This window comes from Mauremys reevesii, linkage group 9, assembly GCF_016161935.1.
Source record: "Mauremys reevesii isolate NIE-2019 linkage group 9, ASM1616193v1, whole genome shotgun sequence".
NCBI lineage: Eukaryota > Metazoa > Chordata > Testudines > Geoemydidae > Mauremys > Mauremys reevesii.
The window spans coordinates 61,853,449-61,874,507 of record NC_052631.1 but is presented as its reverse complement, the minus strand read 5'-3'; the positions used below and the strand labels follow the sequence as shown (position 1 = coordinate 61,874,507).

The window sequence follows — 21,059 nt, the reverse complement described above, 5'->3', positions numbered from 1 at the left end:
ACAGCATTGCATCAAGAGGCAGGGACGTCAGCAAACGGCAAGCAGTGGCAGTGAGAGCAGGGTGAGCAGCAGCAAATGGGGCAGTGACAGAGACAACAGTGATGAGATGGTGCAGCAGCAGAACCACAGAATTGGGGTGGCAGGTTTGTAGAAATGTTGGTGGTGCCCAGAACCTGACCCCCCAAACTCCGCCCACCCAAACTCCGCCCCCACCTGCCTAAGGCTCTGGAAGGGAGTTTGGGTTGGGGGAGGAGGTCTGGGGTGCAGGCCCTGGGCTGGGGCAGGGGATTGGGGTGCAGGCTCTGTGAGGGAGTTTGGGTGCAAAAGGGGTGAGAGGTTGGGCTCTGGGAGGAAGTTTGGGTGGGGGAGGGGCTCTGGGGTGCAGGCTCTGGGATGACGTTTGGGTGCTGGGTGCAGGCTCTGAGATGGGGCAGAGGGTGGGGGTTCAGGAGGGGGTGAGGGATACAGGCTCTGGGACAGAGTTGGGGTGTAGGCTCTGGGCTGGGGCAATGGGTGGGGATGCAGGAGGGGGTGAGGGGTGCAGGCTCTGGGACGGAGTTCGGGTGTAGGCTCTGGGCTGGGGCAGTGGGTGGGGGTGCTGGTGGTGGTAAGAGGGTGCAGGCTCTGGGATGGAGTTTGGAAGTTTGAGGGGGTGCAGAGGGAGGGGTGAAGGCTCTGGGAGGGAGTTTGGGGGCAGGAGGGGGTGTTTGGGAAGGGGGTGGGGGTGCAGGCTCTGGCACGGAGTTTGGGTGCAGGCTCCAGGCTGGGGCAGAGGGTGGGGGTGCAGGAGGGGGTGAGGGGTGCAGGCTCTGTGAGGGAGTTTGGGGGCAGGAAGGGGTGTTTGGGAAGGGGGTGGGGGTGCAGGCTCTGGGACGGAGTTTGGGTGCTGGCTCCAGGCTGGGGCAGAGGGTGGGGGTGCAGGAGGAGGTAAGAGGGTACAGGCTCTGGGATGGAGTTTGGGGGTTTGAGGGGGTGCAGAGGGAGGGCTGAAGGCTCTGGGAGGGAGTTTGGGGGCAGGAGGGGGTGTGTGGGAAGTGGGAGGGAGTGCAGGCTCTGGGAGGGAGTTTGGGGATGACTCTGGGACCGAGGGGCAGCAAGTGGGGCGGGGGACACTCAGGAGAGGTGTGGGGGGGGTGGCAGGTGGGGCTGGCGACGAGACCCAGCCCCAAACATTGGTGGAGCCAGGCCCCTGAATGTTGCTGGAGCCTGGGCACCACGGGCCCATACAACTCGCTGCCCCTGCGCAGAACCATTTGGCAAGTGGTTCTTGAAAGACAATGGATGCCAGATTCTCATTACTGGACTCCATCAACCTGGAGGTATCCAAGGACATCAGCGCTGCTCCCTCTGGGCACAGAACCACTTTGGTAAGTGGTTCTCCAGAGAAGAAAGGACCAGGCCCTCAATACTAGATTCTCTTAACCTAGAGATGCCTGATGGCCAGAAACGCTTTGGCAAATCGCTCAGAGTCAAGGGCTTTCACTCCCCCTTGTGTACCTCTGGAACCTTCCATGAGTGGGGAGACAAGGAAGGGAGAGTGGCTCCAATGGCTATGACTCACCAGATCGTTCTGGAAGCTTGTCCAACAAGTTGGACTATGCAGAGGCCTCTCAACTGAAATTCCGCTACATGAAGCAGCACTAGACTCTGAGTTTGAGAGTTTTGCAAGAGATACTCAGTTATGTACCTATCACACAGCTAAATAACAAGAGTCTAAGGAGCAATGTGAAACAGTGGAGCAAAAGCTGCTAGGAACAGTATGAGACTGTTCACAGTGGAGTTCATCATGGAGCACAGTGGAGTTCATCTTCCCTCACCGCTTTATGCTATGCTGTATTCCAACTTCTTCATTTACAAGTGTTTACATGTGACTGGAATCTTGGCAAGGATTCCAAGCTAAACCATGCACGGTCTGGACAGGTGGCCGGCTACTATTTCAGCCCCTATTGCGTAGAACGAGTGTTTGATTTCAACACACACTTAAAACACCTATAAGGTTGAGCTCTGATATTCCTATTGTGAGGGTTAAATATCACCATATAAACGTCTGAAACCTCATTATAAATACCTGAACTTTGACAGGTCATGAAGTTCACAAGCAATAATATGTTATATATAAATGTAAATGATTTGCAAACTCTGGGCTAAAGGAAGCAGTGCCTTTTCCTTGTGCAGAAGAGGGATGATCTTAGGTTTAGTGCACAAAAACTACAGCTAACTAAGAAAATAACTATGCAGTAGCATTCAGAAGCTCCAGTCAGGATTGGGACCCCACTGTCCTAGATGCTGTACAACACATAGAAAGACAGAGTTCCCACCTTGTATAGCAATTTGTCACTTAAGAAATATGGTGACCTAATGCAAAACAAACATTTTCCAGTGTCTGTGTGAAAATGGCAAATGGAGCTTGCCAAGAGACAGAATATTTTACTTCAAAACAACTCAACCCCTCTACCTCGTACAATGGGCTGGAATTCTTTTCGGAAATCTGCTTTTCTCATGGCACCTGCACTAAAAATACCAGGGAATTGTCCCATCACTGCTCTAACATGGGGCAGCTCCAATTTAACATTGGTGGGAGCTTTTGTACAGAATACCATCCCATGTTTGCGCCAGGAATGAGTTTCTTCCTAAAAGTGGGTGGGGAACGAGGCCCTGCACCTCTGTGGCCTTGACCCTGCCCCTCCTCTTCCCCTCAAGGCCCTGCCCCTTGGCCAAGCTGTAGCCAAGGAGCTTGGGCCCCTCCCCCTGCCTAGGATGGGAGGCCCCCCCAAGAGTAGCCCCTAGCCCGTGTCTTTGACCTCCTCCCAAGGCAGGTGGAGGGTCGGCAGCTCCCCACAGCTGCCCATGCGGCTCTTATCCCGACTCCGGCTTGGCCTGGGGATGGGGTCTCAGAGACCGAAGCGCTGCAGCCAGGCCATGGTAACAGCCATCCAAGCAGCTGTTGGGCAGGAGGTCCAGGAGGTGGGGACAAGGGCCAGGGGCTGGTCTCAGGCCCCTCCACCCCAGGCATGTGGATGGTCCACATCTCCCCACAGCTGCCCAGGTTCTCCGGGCCTCAGGGGTAAGAGGAAGGGAAGGGCCAGTGGCAAAAAGTGGATGGGCCAGGCCCATCCACTTTTAAAAGTGGGAGGACCATGGCCCCTTGCCCACCCCATATCGACGCCCCTGGTTTGGATCACCATCTAGATAGTGTGCACCAGTGAAGGGTTTATTAAAATCCATGTGCATTTTATATAACAACCTGGTACATGGATTGTGCCAGCTCTTTTCCAGGCCCAAAATCCAGAGTTTGGTCAAGAGACCAGAGGCCTAGCAAATAGTGAATAGCTAAGAGAAGCAGAATAAACAAAAGATAACCTTGCTTTGCCAAAATAAGCCTAGTCAGCAAATTGCCAGGTGCTGGAGCTGAGAACTAAATAATTGTGTCTTATTCAAAGTTGCAGATTGAACAAAGAAGCCCTGTTTCGGTTGTTAGTTTCTTTTCTAGGAAGATGTTGTTCCCACATATCCAACCTTGAGTTTATGAAAGGTTGGCACAAGTCAGTATAAGATATGGACTCCTCCCACCTCCCTTTCCCAGGGACGAATGCCTGCCTTAAAACACAAAGGGGACAATCTTTATTGTCATATACTTCCACTGTTTCCTTGCTTTAACCCCTAGAAATGTACCTGTTGAACAATCAAAGGAGTTGCTTCATTCCTATGAACCCCAAATCAGAATTCAACATATATATTTTATACTAATAACATTTTATCACAGTATTAATTAAATGTTAACTTGAGACCATGGGCGGAGCCATTATGTGACCTGTTAACCATTGGCTAATGTGCTATCTTGTCTTGCGGCTAAACCTATCCTGGGGTGTGGAACTGCCTACCCCGTCACTTTCCCCCGCCCATGGAAAAATCCATATATTCCATTGTAACAGTGTCTCTGAGCCTAATAAGCAAGGTGACACTCCACCTGAGCTGTGCATAATAAACTCCTATGCTTAACCTCTACACGGTGTGGATTTATGTTCCTTCAACCAGGCAGAGCAACTTTACAAAATGCATACAGAATGGGGGACTCTATGCTGAGAAACACTGGCTCTGAAAAAGACTTGGGAGGTCAGTGGATAATCAGCTGAGTTCCCAGTGAGATGTTCTGGCCAATAGTGCTAATGCAATCCTAGGATGCATAAACAGGGGTATCTCAAATAGGAGTAGATAGATTATATATCTCTGTATTTGGCATTGGTGCAACCACTGTTGGAAGACTGTATCCAATTCTGGTGTTCACAGAAAGTTGACAAATTGCAGAGGGTTCAGAGAAGAGCCACGAGAATGATTAAAGGATTGGAAAACATGACTTCTAGTAACAGACTCAAGGAACTCAATCTATTTATTTTAACAAAGAGAAAATTAAGATGTGATGATCAGTTTATAAGTATCTACATGGAGAACAAATATTTGAGAATGAGCTCTTCATTACAGCAGACAAAGGCTGGAAATGTTGAAACTAGACACATTCTACCTGGAAATAAAAACACAAATATTCAATAGTGTGGGTAATTAACCATTGAAACAACGTTCCAAGGGTTGTAGTAGATTCTCCATCACTGTCAATTTTTAAATCGGGATTGGATGCCATTTTAAAAGATCTGATCTATTTCAAACAGGAACAATTCTGGAGAAGTTCTATGGGCTGTGTTATGCAGGAGGTCAGATTAGATGATCACAGTGGTCCCTTTTGGCCTTAGAATCTATGAATAGCTGTTTTCAGACTATTGGGCTTAGTGTCACGAGTGGCAACACTGGTCTTCTCTAAACGCCTTTTCCAGAAGCTTGTGATTTCCTCATTTTCCTCTGGGACAGAAATTATGATCACTCTCCAGTTCAGTGGTGGAAGCTTTTCGGAAACAGAGAACAAAATCCAGAGGATTTATTGAAGTATGTCAGCATCAGCATTAAAAAGAGCTTGATGTTTAAAAAATGTTCAGTATTTTTTCCCTCACACAGATAACTCCCAAACACCAGCTTTGTTTCAGAAGTTCAGACTCTGCCTTCTCATAGCCCTCCATTTAGGATACGTTCTTTGCCAATTAAACAAGCTGGTTTTTTATATTATAAAATTACTAATGTGTGTAAATGACATTCCGTGCACAGTATACCAATTTCCTTAAGTAAATAAGAATGTGCAAAAGAAACCAATGAATCTCTCTCAAAATGCATCCATTGAAAAGGGGACAAGAGGACTTTGATTGGTCCTAATCAAGACCCACTCCACATCCTGTCTTGCCCTATGAGCCCACTAACCCCATCAGCACTTCCACCACCAACTATGATTCACGAACAAGCTTGGAAGGATTCAATTCTTCTTAGTATATGTCGCCAAACATTGATTTCACTAGACACACACAAAACATATTTCCATCCATAATAGTTGAAATTTACAGATAGGCAAAGTAAGTAAAATGAGAACTTAGAGTTTGATTTAAGTATATTAGCTTTTTCTATTTTGACATGTAATGCTGACAATTTGTATTTTAATGGTCATAAAACGTTAGCTTTTTAAATCTCAATGTCTACTCTCATTACGTAATTTTTGTCTGGTCCCCCATAAGTTCTCACCACTCTGAAAATGTATATCAATACAAACCAGAAAAAAATGCTTGAACCCCATAATTTTATGCAACTGAAAATTTAAATGGATAAAAATACAAAAAATGCTGAAAAACAAACATTGATATTACCCATCAAAATTATATTTAAAAAAAATCAAATTCTGCCAAGCATATTCACAAATGTGCTGACTGGTGCCCAGAATACCCAACCTACCACTGCAGCTGTCTCCTGTAGCTCTGGCCTCACTCTCCAGCTGCTCTATGTAGCACTGGGGGAAAATGCTGGGGATCTCCATAGTGTGCAAGTTATGGGGGTTCCTGGTGGGGACACTTCCCCACCTATGCTTTTCATAGATTCCTAGAATTTAACACCAGAAAAGACAATAGATGCTCAGATATTAATAGTGACATAGTGCTAAATATTATAGTCCTGGAGCCCTGCCTCTCCCTTCCATGCCCCACCTTACACCTGCCCTCTGCCCCTCCTCTCCCCCATCCACTTTCTCCCCCACCTTAAACCTGCCCCCTACCCTCCTCCTTCTCCTGTCTCCTCCCGCATCACTTCCCCTGCCTCTCCTCACACTCAATTCACACGCTCCACTCTACTCTCCCATCAGCTGGTGAAAATATTCTTTGGAGGGGCTGAGTAAAACTGTCAGACCCCACTCTCTGATGTAGGGAGGCTGTGACATTACCCAGATGTAGCAGAAAAAGAGAGCCTGAGACATGAGGCCAGGTATAAGGGCTTGGTGTAAGGCCTAAGGCCCAAATTAAAGTCAGGTCCTACTGATATATAGCAAAGTTAGCAAGAATCAGGCTATGAGCAAAGGTCAGGCCCTGTTACAAAGCAGATGCCTGCAGTTTCACTATTCAATACATGAACTTGGCAAGAACTGGGCTGGCGTTGCAAAAACACAAGCACTCCTAGGCACTGAGTATTCATGTGAACACATTCCAGATGGGTAGTACCAGAATACTCCAATACCAAATTTAGTATAAATACACTCCCCAAAAATAATACAGGGACACACTAACCCCTCCTAAAGATAAGGTCAGGATGACAGGGTGATGGATAGAGATATTTTGATCGAACCAACATGTACAAGGTAAAGGGTAGTAACTAACCACATTAGAGGAGCATATTTTTCTAGACCTTTAATCACTGTTGATGTGCTCCTCTGGACTTTCTCCAATTTGTCCACATCTTTCCTGAAATGTGGCGCCCAGAACTGGACACAATACTCCAGTTGCAGCCTAATCCATGCAGAGTAGAGTGAAAGAATTACTTCACATGTCTTGCTTCCTAAGCAGTCATTTCCCATTTTGTATGTGTGCAACTGATTGTTTATTCCTATGTGGAGTACTTTGCATTTGCCTTACTGAATTTCATTCTATTTACTTCAAACCATTTCTCCAATTTGTCCAAAGCATTTTGAATTTTAATCCTATCCTCCAAAGCATTTGCAACCCCTCCCACCTTGGTAGTGTCCACAAACTTTATAAGTGTTCTCTCTCTGCCATTATCTAAATCATTGATCAGGATATTGAACAGAATCAGACCCAGAACTCATCCCTGTGGGACTCCCCTTGATGTGCCCTTCCAGCTTGACTGGTAACTACTCTCTGGGAATGGTTTTCTAACCAGTTCTGCACCCATCTTATAGCAGCTCCATCTAGGTTATATTTCCCTAGTTGGTTTATAGGTCATGAGAGACAGTATCAAAAGTCTTACTAAAGTCAAGACATACCACATCTACCACTTCCCCCCATCCCTTGTTACCCTGTAAAAGAAAGCTATTAGGTTGGTTTGAGACTATTTGTTCTTGACCTGGCACAGCTCTGGGAGGAAACATGCCTCTTATACGCAATCCTCTGCAGGGATCTGCTCTTGTGCCCATGAGAGTGTTTCTTGCTCTCATGGTGGGACTTGTTCTTACTTTTCGGTGCCAACAGTTCCACCCAATGGTTCATGCTCAGAGGGGCACTGCTAGACTGTGGAGGCCACTGTACAGGGTGGTCTCCCTGGCCAGAAGCCGAGTGAATTGGAGGCCTCATTGCCTCTTCCATCAGAAACGTGCAGAGACGGAGCCCACTGGCCTCTCTGGTTCTGGGCAGAGGGGACTTACAGATGATACACTTCGCCGAGATGTGTGCTTCTCCCAGGCAGTAGAGATACCATTGATGCTCGTCACAGAGGGAAAAGGAATGAGGGCAGGAGACGAAGCTCTTGAAACCCAGGATCCTGAGCAGTGATGAGGGATCGAGTCCCCCAACTGGGGAGGGGTTTTACTAAACTACAGACTATGCTACAACTATAATCACTATATCAACTATATTAACTCTCCCAATAAGCTATATAGCATAAGCTAAGTCTAAATTATTTACAATAAAGGTAACTCTCTTCTCTGGATAAGAGTGAAGGAGGAATAGGGGCTCAGACTCAGGCCATGCGGCGGCCTGAAAGGGGAGGGATAGCTCAGTGGTTTGAGCATTGGCCTGCTAAACCCAGGGTTGTGAGTTCAATCCTTGAGGGGGCCATTTAGGGAACTGGGGTAAAAATCTGGGGATTGGTCCTGCTTTGAGCAGGGGGTTGGACTAGATGACCTTCTGAGGTCCCTTCCAATCCTAATATTCTATGATTCTATGAGGAAACTGTAGTGGCGTCAACCCACACTGGCCCTTGTACAATCAGTCAGGCGCACAAGGAGACATACTGTGCATGTGTGGGTCAACAGACACTACTGGGAAAGAAACTTCTAAAGTCAGGGGCATGGCACACATGTGCACTAACATGTGGAATACACATAGGGAGCATTGCTCAAAGAATGGATGGGGGGGAGGGATAGCTCAGTGGTTTGAGCATTGGCCTGCTAAACCCAGGGTTGTGAGTTCAATCTTTGAGGGGGCCACTTAGGGATCTGGGGCAAAAATTGGTCCTGCTAGTGAAGGCAGGGGGCTGGACTCAATGACCTTTCAAGGTCCCTTCCAGTTCTAGGAGATTGGTATATCTCCAATTAAAAAAAAAAAAAAAGGACATGATTGTGGTGTAGCAGAGCCTGGAGCACTGGGCCTGGTGCAAGATTTAAGGCCTGAACCAGATGCTGCAAACCAAAGTTAGGCTATGTATTAAAGCAGATGCTTTCAAGTTCACTCTCTAGTACATGAACTTGGCAAAGCTGTTGCTAGTGTACCAGGTGTGACATTGCACTCTATGATTTTATGAAAATATGCTAATGAGTATGAATATAATGTAAGCTGTGTATTCCAGTTGTTTGCCTTAGCCTATAATTGGAGGGGTACTTTGCCTTAACCCTTTATTCGGCCACGGGGACAGCAGAAATTCCAGCTGCTGATTGAGCTGTTCTTTGCTCTTGTGTTAGCACACCTGTAACCATGGAGCCAGGTCTCACAGAATCAGGGTGTTAGCAATAAACCTGGCCAAGTGCCTTTTGTCACTGAACAATGCCTGTGGTCTTTCTTTATAAGCAACATCAAAGTCTGTTGAACAAGCAGACCGCCTTATCTGCGGCAAAAAATAAGCAAAAACAGAAGCACTGAGAAGTCTGAACAGCGTTACTATGTCAACGACGTTCCAGCCATCAGCACTCAACTACACTAGATGTCTGCTATACCAGCTATCTGCGCACGTGCACACACGCAAGCCAAGTGACAACATATAAGAACATAAGAAGAACATAAGAACAGCCATACTGGGTCAGACCAAAGGTCCATCAAGCCCAGTATCCTGTCCTCTGACAGTGGCCAATGGCAGGTGCCTCAAAGGGAATGAACAAACAGGTATAAGAACAGCCATACATGGAAATTGCATCTCAGCTGTTGACTGCTACAGCTTCTTTGGCTGGCGTTGGAGGACTGTTTTCTTCGTTCAGCTGGGTGCACTAAAAGTTTTGAAACTGCATGGAAAAAGGTTTGGCTTCAAAGCTGATTTTTCTTTTTTAAGCATTTTAATGTTGAAAGCACCCTGAGTCAATACAGATGACTCTTGTAAACTGTGAATTACGTTTAAAATTTTGCATTATGACATTAATATTGATGCATTAACAACAATATTTTCCAGGCTGTGTATAAAAAAATGACCACAAATATGAACTTGGTTAGTATTGAATCTCTAAATAACTTTTTGGTGTTAACAATGAAATAATTTTGTTTTGTAATGACAAAGATTTTTATTCCATGTTGAATTTATAAAAGACAACTTTATAGCAGCACATGACAGAATTCCAGTTCTCATTATTTAGTTGCAGGGAGATAGCAATCTTTAAAACAGTTTATTGTGAAAAATCATAATCCAAAGCCCCCTTTCTCAGGTTGTTAAAAAAAAAAAACACTAAACAAAAATAGTACACCTCTACCCCGATATAACGCAGTCCTCGGGAGACAAAAAAAATCTCATCGTGTTATAGGTGAGACCGTGTTATATCAAACTTGCTTTGGCCCCCCCATTCCTTGTTCCCTGACCACCCCCTCCAGAGACCCCCGTCCCTAATCACCCCCAGGACCCCACCCCCTACCCAACCTCCCTGTCCCCTGACTGCTCTGACCCCTATCCCCATCCCCACCCCAGCCCGCTCCACTCTGCCACCTCCCAGCCGTGGCACTCCACTTCCCGCCGCAGGTGAGTGCGGAGGGCATCCTTCCCCCAACCTCCCTGCACAACCAGCGGCGGGAAGCTGAGCAGCCCAGCCCCAGCCAGCTCCACTCCGCCAGCTCCACTTCCCACCGGGCAAGTGAGTGCAGGACCTTTCCCCAGCCGCCCCCAGCAACACAGCTGGGGCTGGGGCTGGGGCTGGGGCAGGGGCAAGGAAAGCGGAGCGGGCTGGGGCCGCATCGCTCCGCTTCCCGCCGCAGGTGAGTGCGGAGAGGTTGGGGAAAGGACGCCTCCTACACTCACCTGTGGCGGGAAGCGGAACGTCACGGCTCGGAGGTGGCAGAGTGGAGCGGGCTGGGGCCAGGATGCTCCGCTTCCGATGCTGCTGGTGAGTGCGGGGGGATTCCTTGCCCCAAGCCCTCTCCCCCGAGCGACACCGCTGGGGCCAGGGTGAAGGAAGCAAAGCAGGCTGCTCCCGGCCCCCCGCTAGTCCCCTGGGCCATTCTGGGACTGCAGGGCCCCCAAAAGTGCCATCCCACAGCTCCTGCCCCCCAGACCCTGGGGGAGAGCCCCTGACCGCCCCCAAGACCCTCTGCCCCTTATCGAACCCCTCGGCCCTGGCCTGCCCTGGCACCCTTAACACGCTGCTCAGAGCAGTGTGTCAGAGCTTTACCGCCTTGTATGCAAACCCGCTTTATATCAGGTCGGGGTAGAGGTGTACTAACATAACATTTCCCAACTATCACATTACTCATTTTGTTTGTATTTATATCCCTTTCTTCTTCAACCCTTTGTCTATTTAGACAGTAAACTCTTCCGGGCTTAGTCAAGATTTGTACAGTGATTAGCACGATGGGGTCTCAATCTCAGGGTTTGTTTACCTCTGAAATGCTACACTGGCACCACTACAGCACATCAGTGTGGACACTACCTTTGTCACTGGGAGGGGTTCCCCTGTCAGCATAGGTAATCTACCACTCCAAGAGGCAACAGCTAAATCAATGGAACAATTATTCTGTCAACCTAGTGCTTCCACACGGGGGATTAGGTCATTTAAACTATGCTCTGGGGTGTGGATTTTTCACACCCCTGAGTGGCATAGTTAAATGACCTAATTTTCCAGCATAGACCAGGCCTAGGCATTACTGTAATATGAATAAATGAAAATAATAATTAGGCACAATGTGCAATCCCTGTGTTCTGTTGTGTATTGCAGTCATTTGTCACACATTTATATGGGGTGTGTCACACGCCAGCAGGTTTGAAGGTCGAGAAGCATAAAGGCAGGCAGTGAAATGGTAGCCAAGGGTAGCCTGGGCTTCAATCCCAACTGAAACAAATGGAAATAGCAGCTATCATTACCAGAGGCACCCCGTCACAGTAGTGAGGTAGTGGTCATCAGAAGCTTCAATCCCATGGCAAGTTATAGACACTGGCAGCCATTCTGAGTAAGGGAAAACTTTATTGAAGTCACAGATTCTATTGGACCATTAGTCTGATGACCTGTATAGCACAGATCATAGAATTTCCCCCAAAATAATTCCTAGTGCAGATCCTTCTGAAAAACGACCCAATCATAGAAAGTGGAATAGAGAAAGTAGCAAATTTGCACCATTTCATGACATAGGATGGGGCGGGGGAGAATCTGTCAATCTATCTCAGCAGGATTCCAACAAAAATAGTTGAGAACTACTGACTTAGTTCATTGTTAAAGCACCAGCTGCACTGGTTCTTAAAGATTTCTTTAAATAAGTTTGGTTCTCACTGATTAACATGACCCTAGAATCACAAGGAATTGTAGTTCTTTACTGGAAATGAGATTTTTAAACCTAAAAGCTCTGGAATTTCAGTTTTGTTCATTATTTAATACATCTCCTGACATCATGACTGTAGTAAGTGACTGCTATATTCTTCAAGGCACTGAATTGCCAAGAAAAAGTTCTTCTGGTAAGATAGTAACCATAGTGTGAGAACTCAAGTCAGTCTTATTTGTATTATTCAGTTAAGTAAGAAATTATCCTATTTCTAGGAAAAACACTTTACATATTTTCTATCATGCTCTGCATCTTCGTATTTATTTTTTGTTTTGTAAAATCCCAAAAGAGAATGTACTGCTTTGATTCAGTCATAACTACAGAAAACACAGAAGCCTTTCTTTCAGGGATGTGCACATGGCTCTTTTGGATAAAAATTATTCAATAAGACATTGAAACCATCAGGCAAGCAGATCTCCAACACTTACTTAGACCTTGTCTCCACTGGAAAAGGTTTGCTGGTATAGCTAAACCAGTGGTTCTCAACCAGAGGTACACGTAACCCTGGGGGTACGCAGAGGTCTTCCAGGGGGTATATCAAATCATCTAAATATTTACCTAGTTTTACAAAAGACTACAGAAAAAGCATGAGCAAAGTCAGTACAAACTAAAATTTCATACAGACAATTAATTGTTTATACTGCTCTATATACTATACACTGAAATGTAGATACAATATTTATATTCCAATCGATTTACTTTATAATGATATGGTAAAAATGAGAAAGTCAGCAATTTTTCTGTAACAGTGTGCTGTGACACTTTTGTATCTTTATGTCTGATTTTGTAAAAAAGTAGATTTTAAGTGATGTGAAACTTGGGGGTACGCAAGACAAATAAGACTCCTGAAAGAGGTAGAGTAGTCTGGAAAGGTTGAGAGCCACTGAGCTAAACCAACAAATACCCCTACTGGAGATGTTATTTATACTGGCAAAAAGGTCTTTTGCTGCTATAACTTATACCAGTTCCCCAAACAAAATAAACTATACTAGAAAAAAGACGGTTACTCACCGTAGTAACTGTTGTTCTTCGAGATGTGTTGCTCCTATCCATTCCAGTTAGGTGTGCGCGCCGCGCGTGCACGGCATCTCGGAAATTTTTTACCCTAGCAACTCCGGCGGGCCGGCTGGCGCCCCCTGGAGTGGCGCCGCTATGGCGCGTGTTATATACCCCAGCCGGCCCGTCCGCTCCTCAGTTCCTTCTTGCCGGCTACTCCGACAGAGGGGAAGGAGGGCGGGTCTGGAATGGATAGGAGCAACACATCTCGAAGAACAACAGTTACTACGGTGAGTAACCGTCTTTTCTTCTTCGAGTGATTGCTCCTATGCATTCCAGTTAGGTGAATCCCAAGCCTTACCTAGGCGGTGGGGTCGGAGTGAGACGTGGCGGAGTGTAATACCGCGGAGCCGAAGGCTGCGTCGTCTCGAGACTGTTGCACCAACGCGTAGTGGGAGGCGAAGGTGTGGACCGAAGACCAGGTGGCCGCTCGACAGATGTCCTGGATCGGAGCATTGGCCAGGAAGGCGGCCGACGAGGCGTGCGCCCTCGTCGAGTTTGCAGTGAGGCGGCATGGCGGCTCGCGAGCAAGCTCGTAGCAGGTCCGGATACAAGCAGTGACCCAGGAGGAAATCCGCTGGGAGGATATCGGCTCGCCTTTCATGCGGTCAGCAACCGCTACGAACAGCTGGGGCGAACGCCGGAAGGGCTTAGTCCGCTCGATGTAGAAAGCGAGCGCCCTGCGGACGTCGAGGGTGTGCAGCTGTTGCTCCCGAGGGGAGGCATGCAGCTTCGGGAAGAACACCGGGAGGAAGATCTCCTGGTTGAGATGGAGGGCCGACACTACCTTCGGGAGGAAGGCCGGATGAGGGCGAAGCTGCACCTTGTCCCCATGGAAGACAGTGTATGGCGGGCTAACCGTCAGAGCGCGGAGCTCAGAAACTCGTCTCGCTGATGTAATGGCGACGAGGAAGGCCGTCTTCCAGGAGAGGTAGAGCAGGGAGCACGTGGCTAAGGGCTCGAACGGAGGACTCATCAGCTTGGCCAGCACAAGGTTCAAATCCCAGGACGGGGTAGGACGCTGCACCGGCGGGTACAAGCGGTCCAGGCCTTTGAGGAAGCGGGAAACCATCTGGTTAGAAAAGATGGACCGACCCTCCACGGATGGACGAAAGGCGGACACTGCTGCCAGGTGAACTCTCAAGGAGGAGACCGCAAGACCTTGCTCCTTAAGGTACCAAAGATAGTCAAGGATGGTAGGGACCGGGACTACGAATGGATTGAGACCCTGTTGATCACACCAGAGTGCGAATCTCTTCCATTTCGCCAGATAAGTGGAGCGAGTGGAAGGCTTTCTGCTCTCAAGCAGGACTTGCTGAACTGCGGCAGAACAGCCCCTCTCCGCGTGGGTTAACCACTCAGGTACCAAGCTGTAAGATGGAGGGACTGCAGGTTCGGATGGCGGAGCCTGCCGAAGTCCTGGGTGATGAGGTCCGGCCACAACAGAAGGGGGATGGGTTCCCGAACGGAGAGCTCAAGCAGCAGGGTGTACCAGTGCTGCCTCGGCCAGGCCGGCGCTACTAGTATGACATGGGCTCTGTCCCTCCGAAGCTTCAGGAGCACTCGGTGCACGAGCGGGAACGGAGGGAAGGCGTAGAGGAGGCGATCCGTCGAGGGGTAAAGGAAGGCGTCCAACAGGGAGCCTGGCGAGCGACCCTGGTATGAGCAAAATAGGTGGCACTTCCTGTTCCCCCTGGAGGCGAATAGGTCTATTTGGGGAAACCCCCACCTCCGGAAGATTGTGTGGACGACATCTGGACGGAGGGACCACTCGTGGGAAAGGAACGACCTGCTGAGATGGTCGGCCAGCGTGTTCTGCACTCCCGGAAGAAAGGATGCTTCCAGGTGAATGGAGTGGGTCACGCAGAAGTCCCACAGGAGCATCGCCTCCTTGCAGAGGAGGGAGGAGCGGGCTCCACCCTGCTTGTTCACGTAGAACATTGCTGTTGTATTGTCCGTGAACACTGTCACACAGCGGCCTTGCAGGTGGGTGCAGAAGGTGCGACAGGCCAGACGGATCGCTCTCAGCTCACGGACATTGATGTGCAGGGCGAGCTCCTGGGGCGACCACAGGCCTTGGGTATGAAGATCGCCCAGGTGAGCTCCCCAACCGAGCGCTGAGGCATCCGTGGTCAGAGTGGCGGACGGGCGAGGAGAGTGGAACGGGACTCCGGCACACACGACCTCTGGGTCGAGCCACCAGCTGAGGGACTCGAGGGTCGTCCTGGTGACCGTGACCACCATGTCGATGGGGTCTCGATGCGGCCGGTACACCGACACGAGCCAAGACTGGAACGGGCGGAGGTGGAGCCGCGAGTACGCGGTGACATACGTGCATGACGCCATGTGGCCCAGGAGGCGGAGGCAGGAGCGCACCGTCGTGGTTGGGAAGGTGACGAGGTCCCGGATGATGGAGACCATCGTCTGGTGCCGAGCGCGAGGGAGACAGGCCCTGGCCACCGTGGAGTCGAGGACCGCTCCGATGAACTCCACCCGCTGTGACGGGATCAAAGCGGACTTCTTGGCGTTGATGAGAAGGCCGAGCCGCTGAAAGAGGGACAGGATTTCTGTCATCTGGCCCATTACGAGCTGTCGAGACTGTCCGCGAACCAGCCAGTCGTCGAGATACGGGTACACGTGGATCTGACGACGTCGGAGGGCTGCGGCAACTACCGCCATGCATTTGGTAAATACCCTCGGTGCGGTGGAGAGTCCGAACGGCAACACGGCGAACTGGTAGTGGGTGTTGTTGGCCACAAACCGGAGATAACAACGATGGGGAGGATAGATCGCGACATGGAAGTACGCATCCTTCATGTCGAGGGCGGCAAACCAATCTCCCGGATCCAGAGAGGGAATGATGGTCCCCAAGGTGACCATGCGAAACTTGGGCTTGAGCAGGTACTTGTTCAGCTCGCGAAGGTCCAGGATAGGACGTAGCCCCCCTTTCGCCTTGGGGATGAGAAAATAACGGGAGTAGAATCCCCTGCCCCGCCTGTCTTGAGGCACTGCTTCTATGGCACCCACGCTTAACAGAGTCTGAACCTCTTGTAAGAGGGCTTGCTCGTGAGAGGGGTCCCTGAAGAGGGACAGGGAGGGTGGGTGGGAAGGTGGGGGCGAAACAAATTGCAGGCGGTATCCCGACTGGACTGTTTGAAGCACCCAGTTGTCTGTTGTTAATTGGGACCACGCCGAAAAGAAATGGGAAAGGCGGTTGTAAAATAACGGGGAAGGATCCGGTAGGGAGAGTGATGGGCCGTCCTCGAGCGTCCCATCAAAAGGCCTGCTTGGCCCCCTGAGGGGCCTTGGAAGAGGCCTGGCCCTGGTTACAGCGGTTGCCGGAAGGACGACGGCGATTTTGGGCCGGTCGCCGGCTATTGTATGGCCGATATCGTTGCTGATAGAAGGGCCGGGAGGGCTGCTGCCGGAAGGACCTGCGCTGCGTCGCCGGCGTGTGCATCCCGAGAGTACGGATGGCAATACGGCCGTCCTTCAGGGTCTGGATCCGAGAATCCGTCTTCTCGGAAAAGAGACCCTGTGTGTCAAAGGGCAGGTCCTGCAGAGTATATTGCACCTCCGGCGGCAGGGTGGAGGACTGCAGCCAGGCAATGCGCCGCATTGACACGCCGGAGGCTAAGGTCCGAGCTCCGGAGTCCGCAGCGTCTAGGGCGGCCGTGATAGAGGACCTAGATGATCTCCTGCCCTCTTCCAACAGCGCCGCGAACTCCTGGCGGGAGGCTGATGGTAGGAGCTCCGTGAACTTCGCCAGGGACGTCAAGATGTCGTAAACGTACCTGGCGAGGAGGACCATCTGGTTAGCAATGCGCATCTGCAAACCGCCTGCCGAGTAGACCTTGCGGCCTAGCAGGTCCATGCGCCGAGCGTCCTTGGATTTAGGCGCAGGGGCAGGTTGACCGTGCCTCTCGCGGTCGATTGCACAACCAGCGAGTCCGGGGTCGGGTGGGTATAGCCCGTCGGGGGAACCGAGTATTTACACTCAACCCCGCGGGCCGTGGGAGGAATGGATGCAGGCGTTTGCCAGAGCGTGGTGGCGTTCTTTTGGATTGTTCTGACAAAGGGTAACGCCATGCGCACGGGAGCGTCCGCGCCCACCACATTGGTAATGGGGTCCTCGTCCTCCTGGACCTCCGCTACTGGGAGATCCATGGCCGTCGCCACCCGGCGAAGCAAGTCCTGGTGGGCTTTCAGGTCAATGGGCGGCGGATCCTTGGCTGAAGCACCGGCCACCGCCTCGTCCGGGGAGGATGATGAGGACAAGCCCTGCACTACGGCCTCCGCCGCAGGGGCTGTTGACTGTGCCTCGGCTGGATCGTGCAGCGTGGAGGACTGGTGGTCCGGTGGAGCGGAGGACTCGCGTCGAGGAGAAGGAGCTGGCCGGCTAACCGTCGCCTCGGGGACCCTGTGCTCGGAGGCCAAGTCTCTCCGGGGAAACGGTACCCCCTTCGTCTCATGCTGGGCCCAGGGAACCCAGAAGCCCCACCGTTGAGACCCCTGAGGATCGCCGCGTGGGGTCGGTGGCAGGTGCGCGGTGCTGTCCACGCCGGAGGCCACCGATGCTGGGCGGGATGGACAAGGAGGCACTGAGGCGCTGACAGATTGTACAGCCGAAGGCGGTAGCCTCTCCGCAGACGGTACCGAGGGATGGCGTGAGTACCTCCAGTGCCGAGACGGTGACCGAGACCGCCGGCCACCGCGGTGCCGGGAGCTCGACCGGTGCCGGGAGCTCGACCGGGAGCGGGATCTGCGGTGCCGGGAGTGGCTGCGGGAATCGCGATGCCGGGAACGGCGCCGGGACTGAGACCTCCGGTGGTGCCGACGCGACGGCGATCGGGACCTGGATCGGTGCCGGGAGTGCAACCGGTACCGAGATGACGAACGGTACCGGGACTCCGATCGGCGGCGGGATGGCGACCGGTACCGGGACGGCGAACGGTGCCGAGATCGAGAATGGCGAGAAGGCGACCTCCGCCGGGACCGGGAGCGTGATCGGGACCGGGAGTGTCGCTTGTGCCGGCGGTCCGCGGAGGGCGGCCGGATCATCATCGCCGGCTTTCCGACGGACATGACAGCCCGCACCGGCGGTGCTGGGGGCCGGAGGCTCGGTGCCTCTACGAGCTGAATCAGCTCACGCGCTGCAGAGAATGTCTCTGGCGTCGACGGCAGTCGTGGCTCAACCACGGACGGTGCCGGGGAGCGTGGCGGTGCCGGACTCGACGGGCCTTGTGGCGCCGGAGTCAACGGCCCGGTGCCTGCTTGGCGCACGGCCACCGCTGGAGGCGCAGATGGCGCAATAGTCATGGCTGAGTCCTGCTCACGGGACTTCGCGATAGCCTTTGCCAGCCTGCGCTTCCTAGCAGGCGAAAGGGAGCGGTGCCGGGTCTTCTCAGTTCCTGACTGAGGCTGCGGTGCCGCGGTGCCGGAGCGGCTCGGAGCAGCCGGTGTGCTCTGCACCGATGAGGCTCTCGGTGCCGGCGCGGCCGGTGCCGGGGGCTGTAGCGACGCCTCCATGAGGAGCTGTTTTAGTCTATTGTCCCGCTCCTTACGCGTTCTCGGCTTGAAGGCAGAACAGATCTGGCACTTGTCTGTGCGATGACCCTCGCCGAGGCAACGAAGACAGGCGTCGTGCGGGTCCCCGATCGGCATAGGCCTCTGGCAGATTGCGCAGGGCTTAAAGCCCGGTGCCTTGGGCATGAGCCCACACCGGGGAAGGAAAGGGAGGGAAACCCCCCTAACCTTATCACTAAACCTAACAAACTAACTATACCTATAACTATAACAACTAACTATACGTATTATGAGAACTATATACAAAAAACCTTTAGCGAGAGCTAGGGTAGTGGAGGACAGAGAGCACTCCACAGTTCCAACTGGCCGTCACGGGCGGTAAGAAGGAACTGAGGAGCGGACGGGCCGGCTGGGGTATATAACACGCGCCATAGCGGCGCCACTCCAGGGGGCGCCAGCCGGCCCGCCGGAGTTGCTAGGGTAAAAAAGTTCCGAGATGCCGTGCACGCGCGGCGCGCACACCTAACTGGAATGCATAGGAGCAATCACTTGAAGAAGAAAGTACTTTTCTTGCCAATATAACTGCAACTATGCTAGAGCTTTTGTGGACATACACCTCTACCTCGATATAACGGTGTCCTCAGGAGACAAAAAATGCTACCACGTTATAGGTGAAACCGCATTATATCGAACTTGCTTTGATCCACCGGAGTGCGCAGCCCTGCACTCCCCTCCCCCGCTGGAGCACTGCTTTACCTCGTTATATCCGAATTCATGTTATATCAGGTCACGTTATATCGGAGCAGAGTTGTAATTATGCCTGTTAGGGGTGTGATTTTTTCACTCCTAATAGACATAGTTATGCTGGCAAAAGTTTTAAGTGTCTTTAATGAAACAAGCTAACCAATGCAGAAAAGAGAATGAAGCTTTTTCAATCAGCTGGAGGCACAGACACTGTATACAAGTCTATTGCTCTAACTGAACACAATTCAATTCACCAGCTGCTGGACTAGACAGCTGATTTACTGCATTGTTCTCAAACAGTAATCTTGAAACACTGTGACTCAGATCCCTACACTTCATCTCCCTGATATCCACTTAGCAGAGAGAGAAAAAAATCAATGCATATATTCAAGTCTAAATACTACCTGACTGTCACTCACTTCCTTTACTCTTATCAACGTCATTTATTGAACACAAACTTACAAAAGAATACCCTATAGAAGTAATGACACTGCATGGTGGGATGGAGGGGTGGATGAACTGGCCCAGGACTTACTAGAAATTTTTTTTCCCCAACATTAAGCAATATTCACCAGCCTAAACTATAAGCCTTGTAGTCTTTGTTCTGGCATCACATTTATTTCTAACAATGCAACAATGTCTGTGTTTACAAATGTCAAGGAAATCTTGAATACTTATGGTATTACACAAAGGTGACATTTTGTGATATTTAATGGGTTTCTCTTAGGTCTATTCCATGAAATAACTTGATGCCAAAAGATGATCTGCTTCTCTGTAACCATTTTGCTAGCAATTTATTTCTTTTTTTATTTCTGTCAGTAGCTGTTGGGGAAGAAATTACGTGATAGTTCTCTGTTTAAATGCCATTTGTTTCAAAATCGAATAGATAAGAAAATGTTTAGAAGTTGCTATTCTGAATTCACTTTAAGTCCTCATTCTAAAGTGCATTCCAAATCTATTGCAATAAATTAGAAAATGTAAAGTGAAGAAACATGGGAGGGGAACAGAAAAATGCCAAATGCTTGAAAATTGCTTTTCAGTGCAAGCTCCCCAGGTGATAACCTAATAGTAGTAGCAGACCTCAGACGTGCAATTCAAGGCAAGAAACCCATGTACAACTGGGGAATCAGGATTATCAGTTCAAAATACATAGAAAACTGCTAGACCCACTGTAGATAAGGTCTGCATAAAACATAACTGCCACTATCAAGCCAATATAACAATGATCACCTAGCAATACCACAGGGAAATGTATTTTCATGGGGGAAGAGAGCAAAGTAGATACTGTACCTGTATACTGTATCACGAACATTGCAAGATGCTGCTGGCAAAATTCCTCAACTGATCCTACAGTTACCCTGCCACTCCCAACTCCACAATAAAAGAAAAAAAGATCACAATAGTTCAGCATACATAGGATGCTCTTGTTGAGTTCAGTTACTTGTATGGAGCTGACCTACAGCAACTAGAGCAAATGAAAGATCCTAACGCTAGTACAACTGACACTACACTTACACAAAAGGCAGCAGTGGAAAATCCAGGAATCGCGAGGGTGAGGGATTGAACTGGCTTTTATGAATTACATGTGTTCCCATCAGTCTCCAGTGACTGACACTTATAGGCTGACTCTTGGATGGGGGGAAGATTGAAGAGCAGGTAGAGAAGCAATTAGCGGCATGTTCATGTGTGAATTGGTAAGGG

General features: G+C 50.2%; 1 protein-coding gene across 8 annotated transcripts in view; it reads right to left on the bottom strand.

Moving 5' to 3' along the window:
- Nucleotides 1–21,059, bottom strand: part of ENOX2 (ecto-NOX disulfide-thiol exchanger 2) — a 168,081-nt gene that overhangs the window by 115,331 nt on the left and 31,691 nt on the right. For 5 of the 8 annotated variants that reach the window (XR_005584688.1, XR_005584689.1, XM_039488634.1 and 2 more), the window contains exon 2: nt 5,824–5,967. The exons of the other annotated variants lie outside the window; for them this stretch is intronic. Coding sequence is in view for 3 of the 5 variants with exons in the window: in XM_039488634.1 (XP_039344568.1) it covers nt 5,824–5,967 (144 nt within the window). In the remaining 2 variants the exon portion in view is untranslated. The remainder of the gene's footprint in view (nt 1–5,823; nt 5,968–21,059) is intronic. 8 annotated transcript variants of the gene reach the window in all.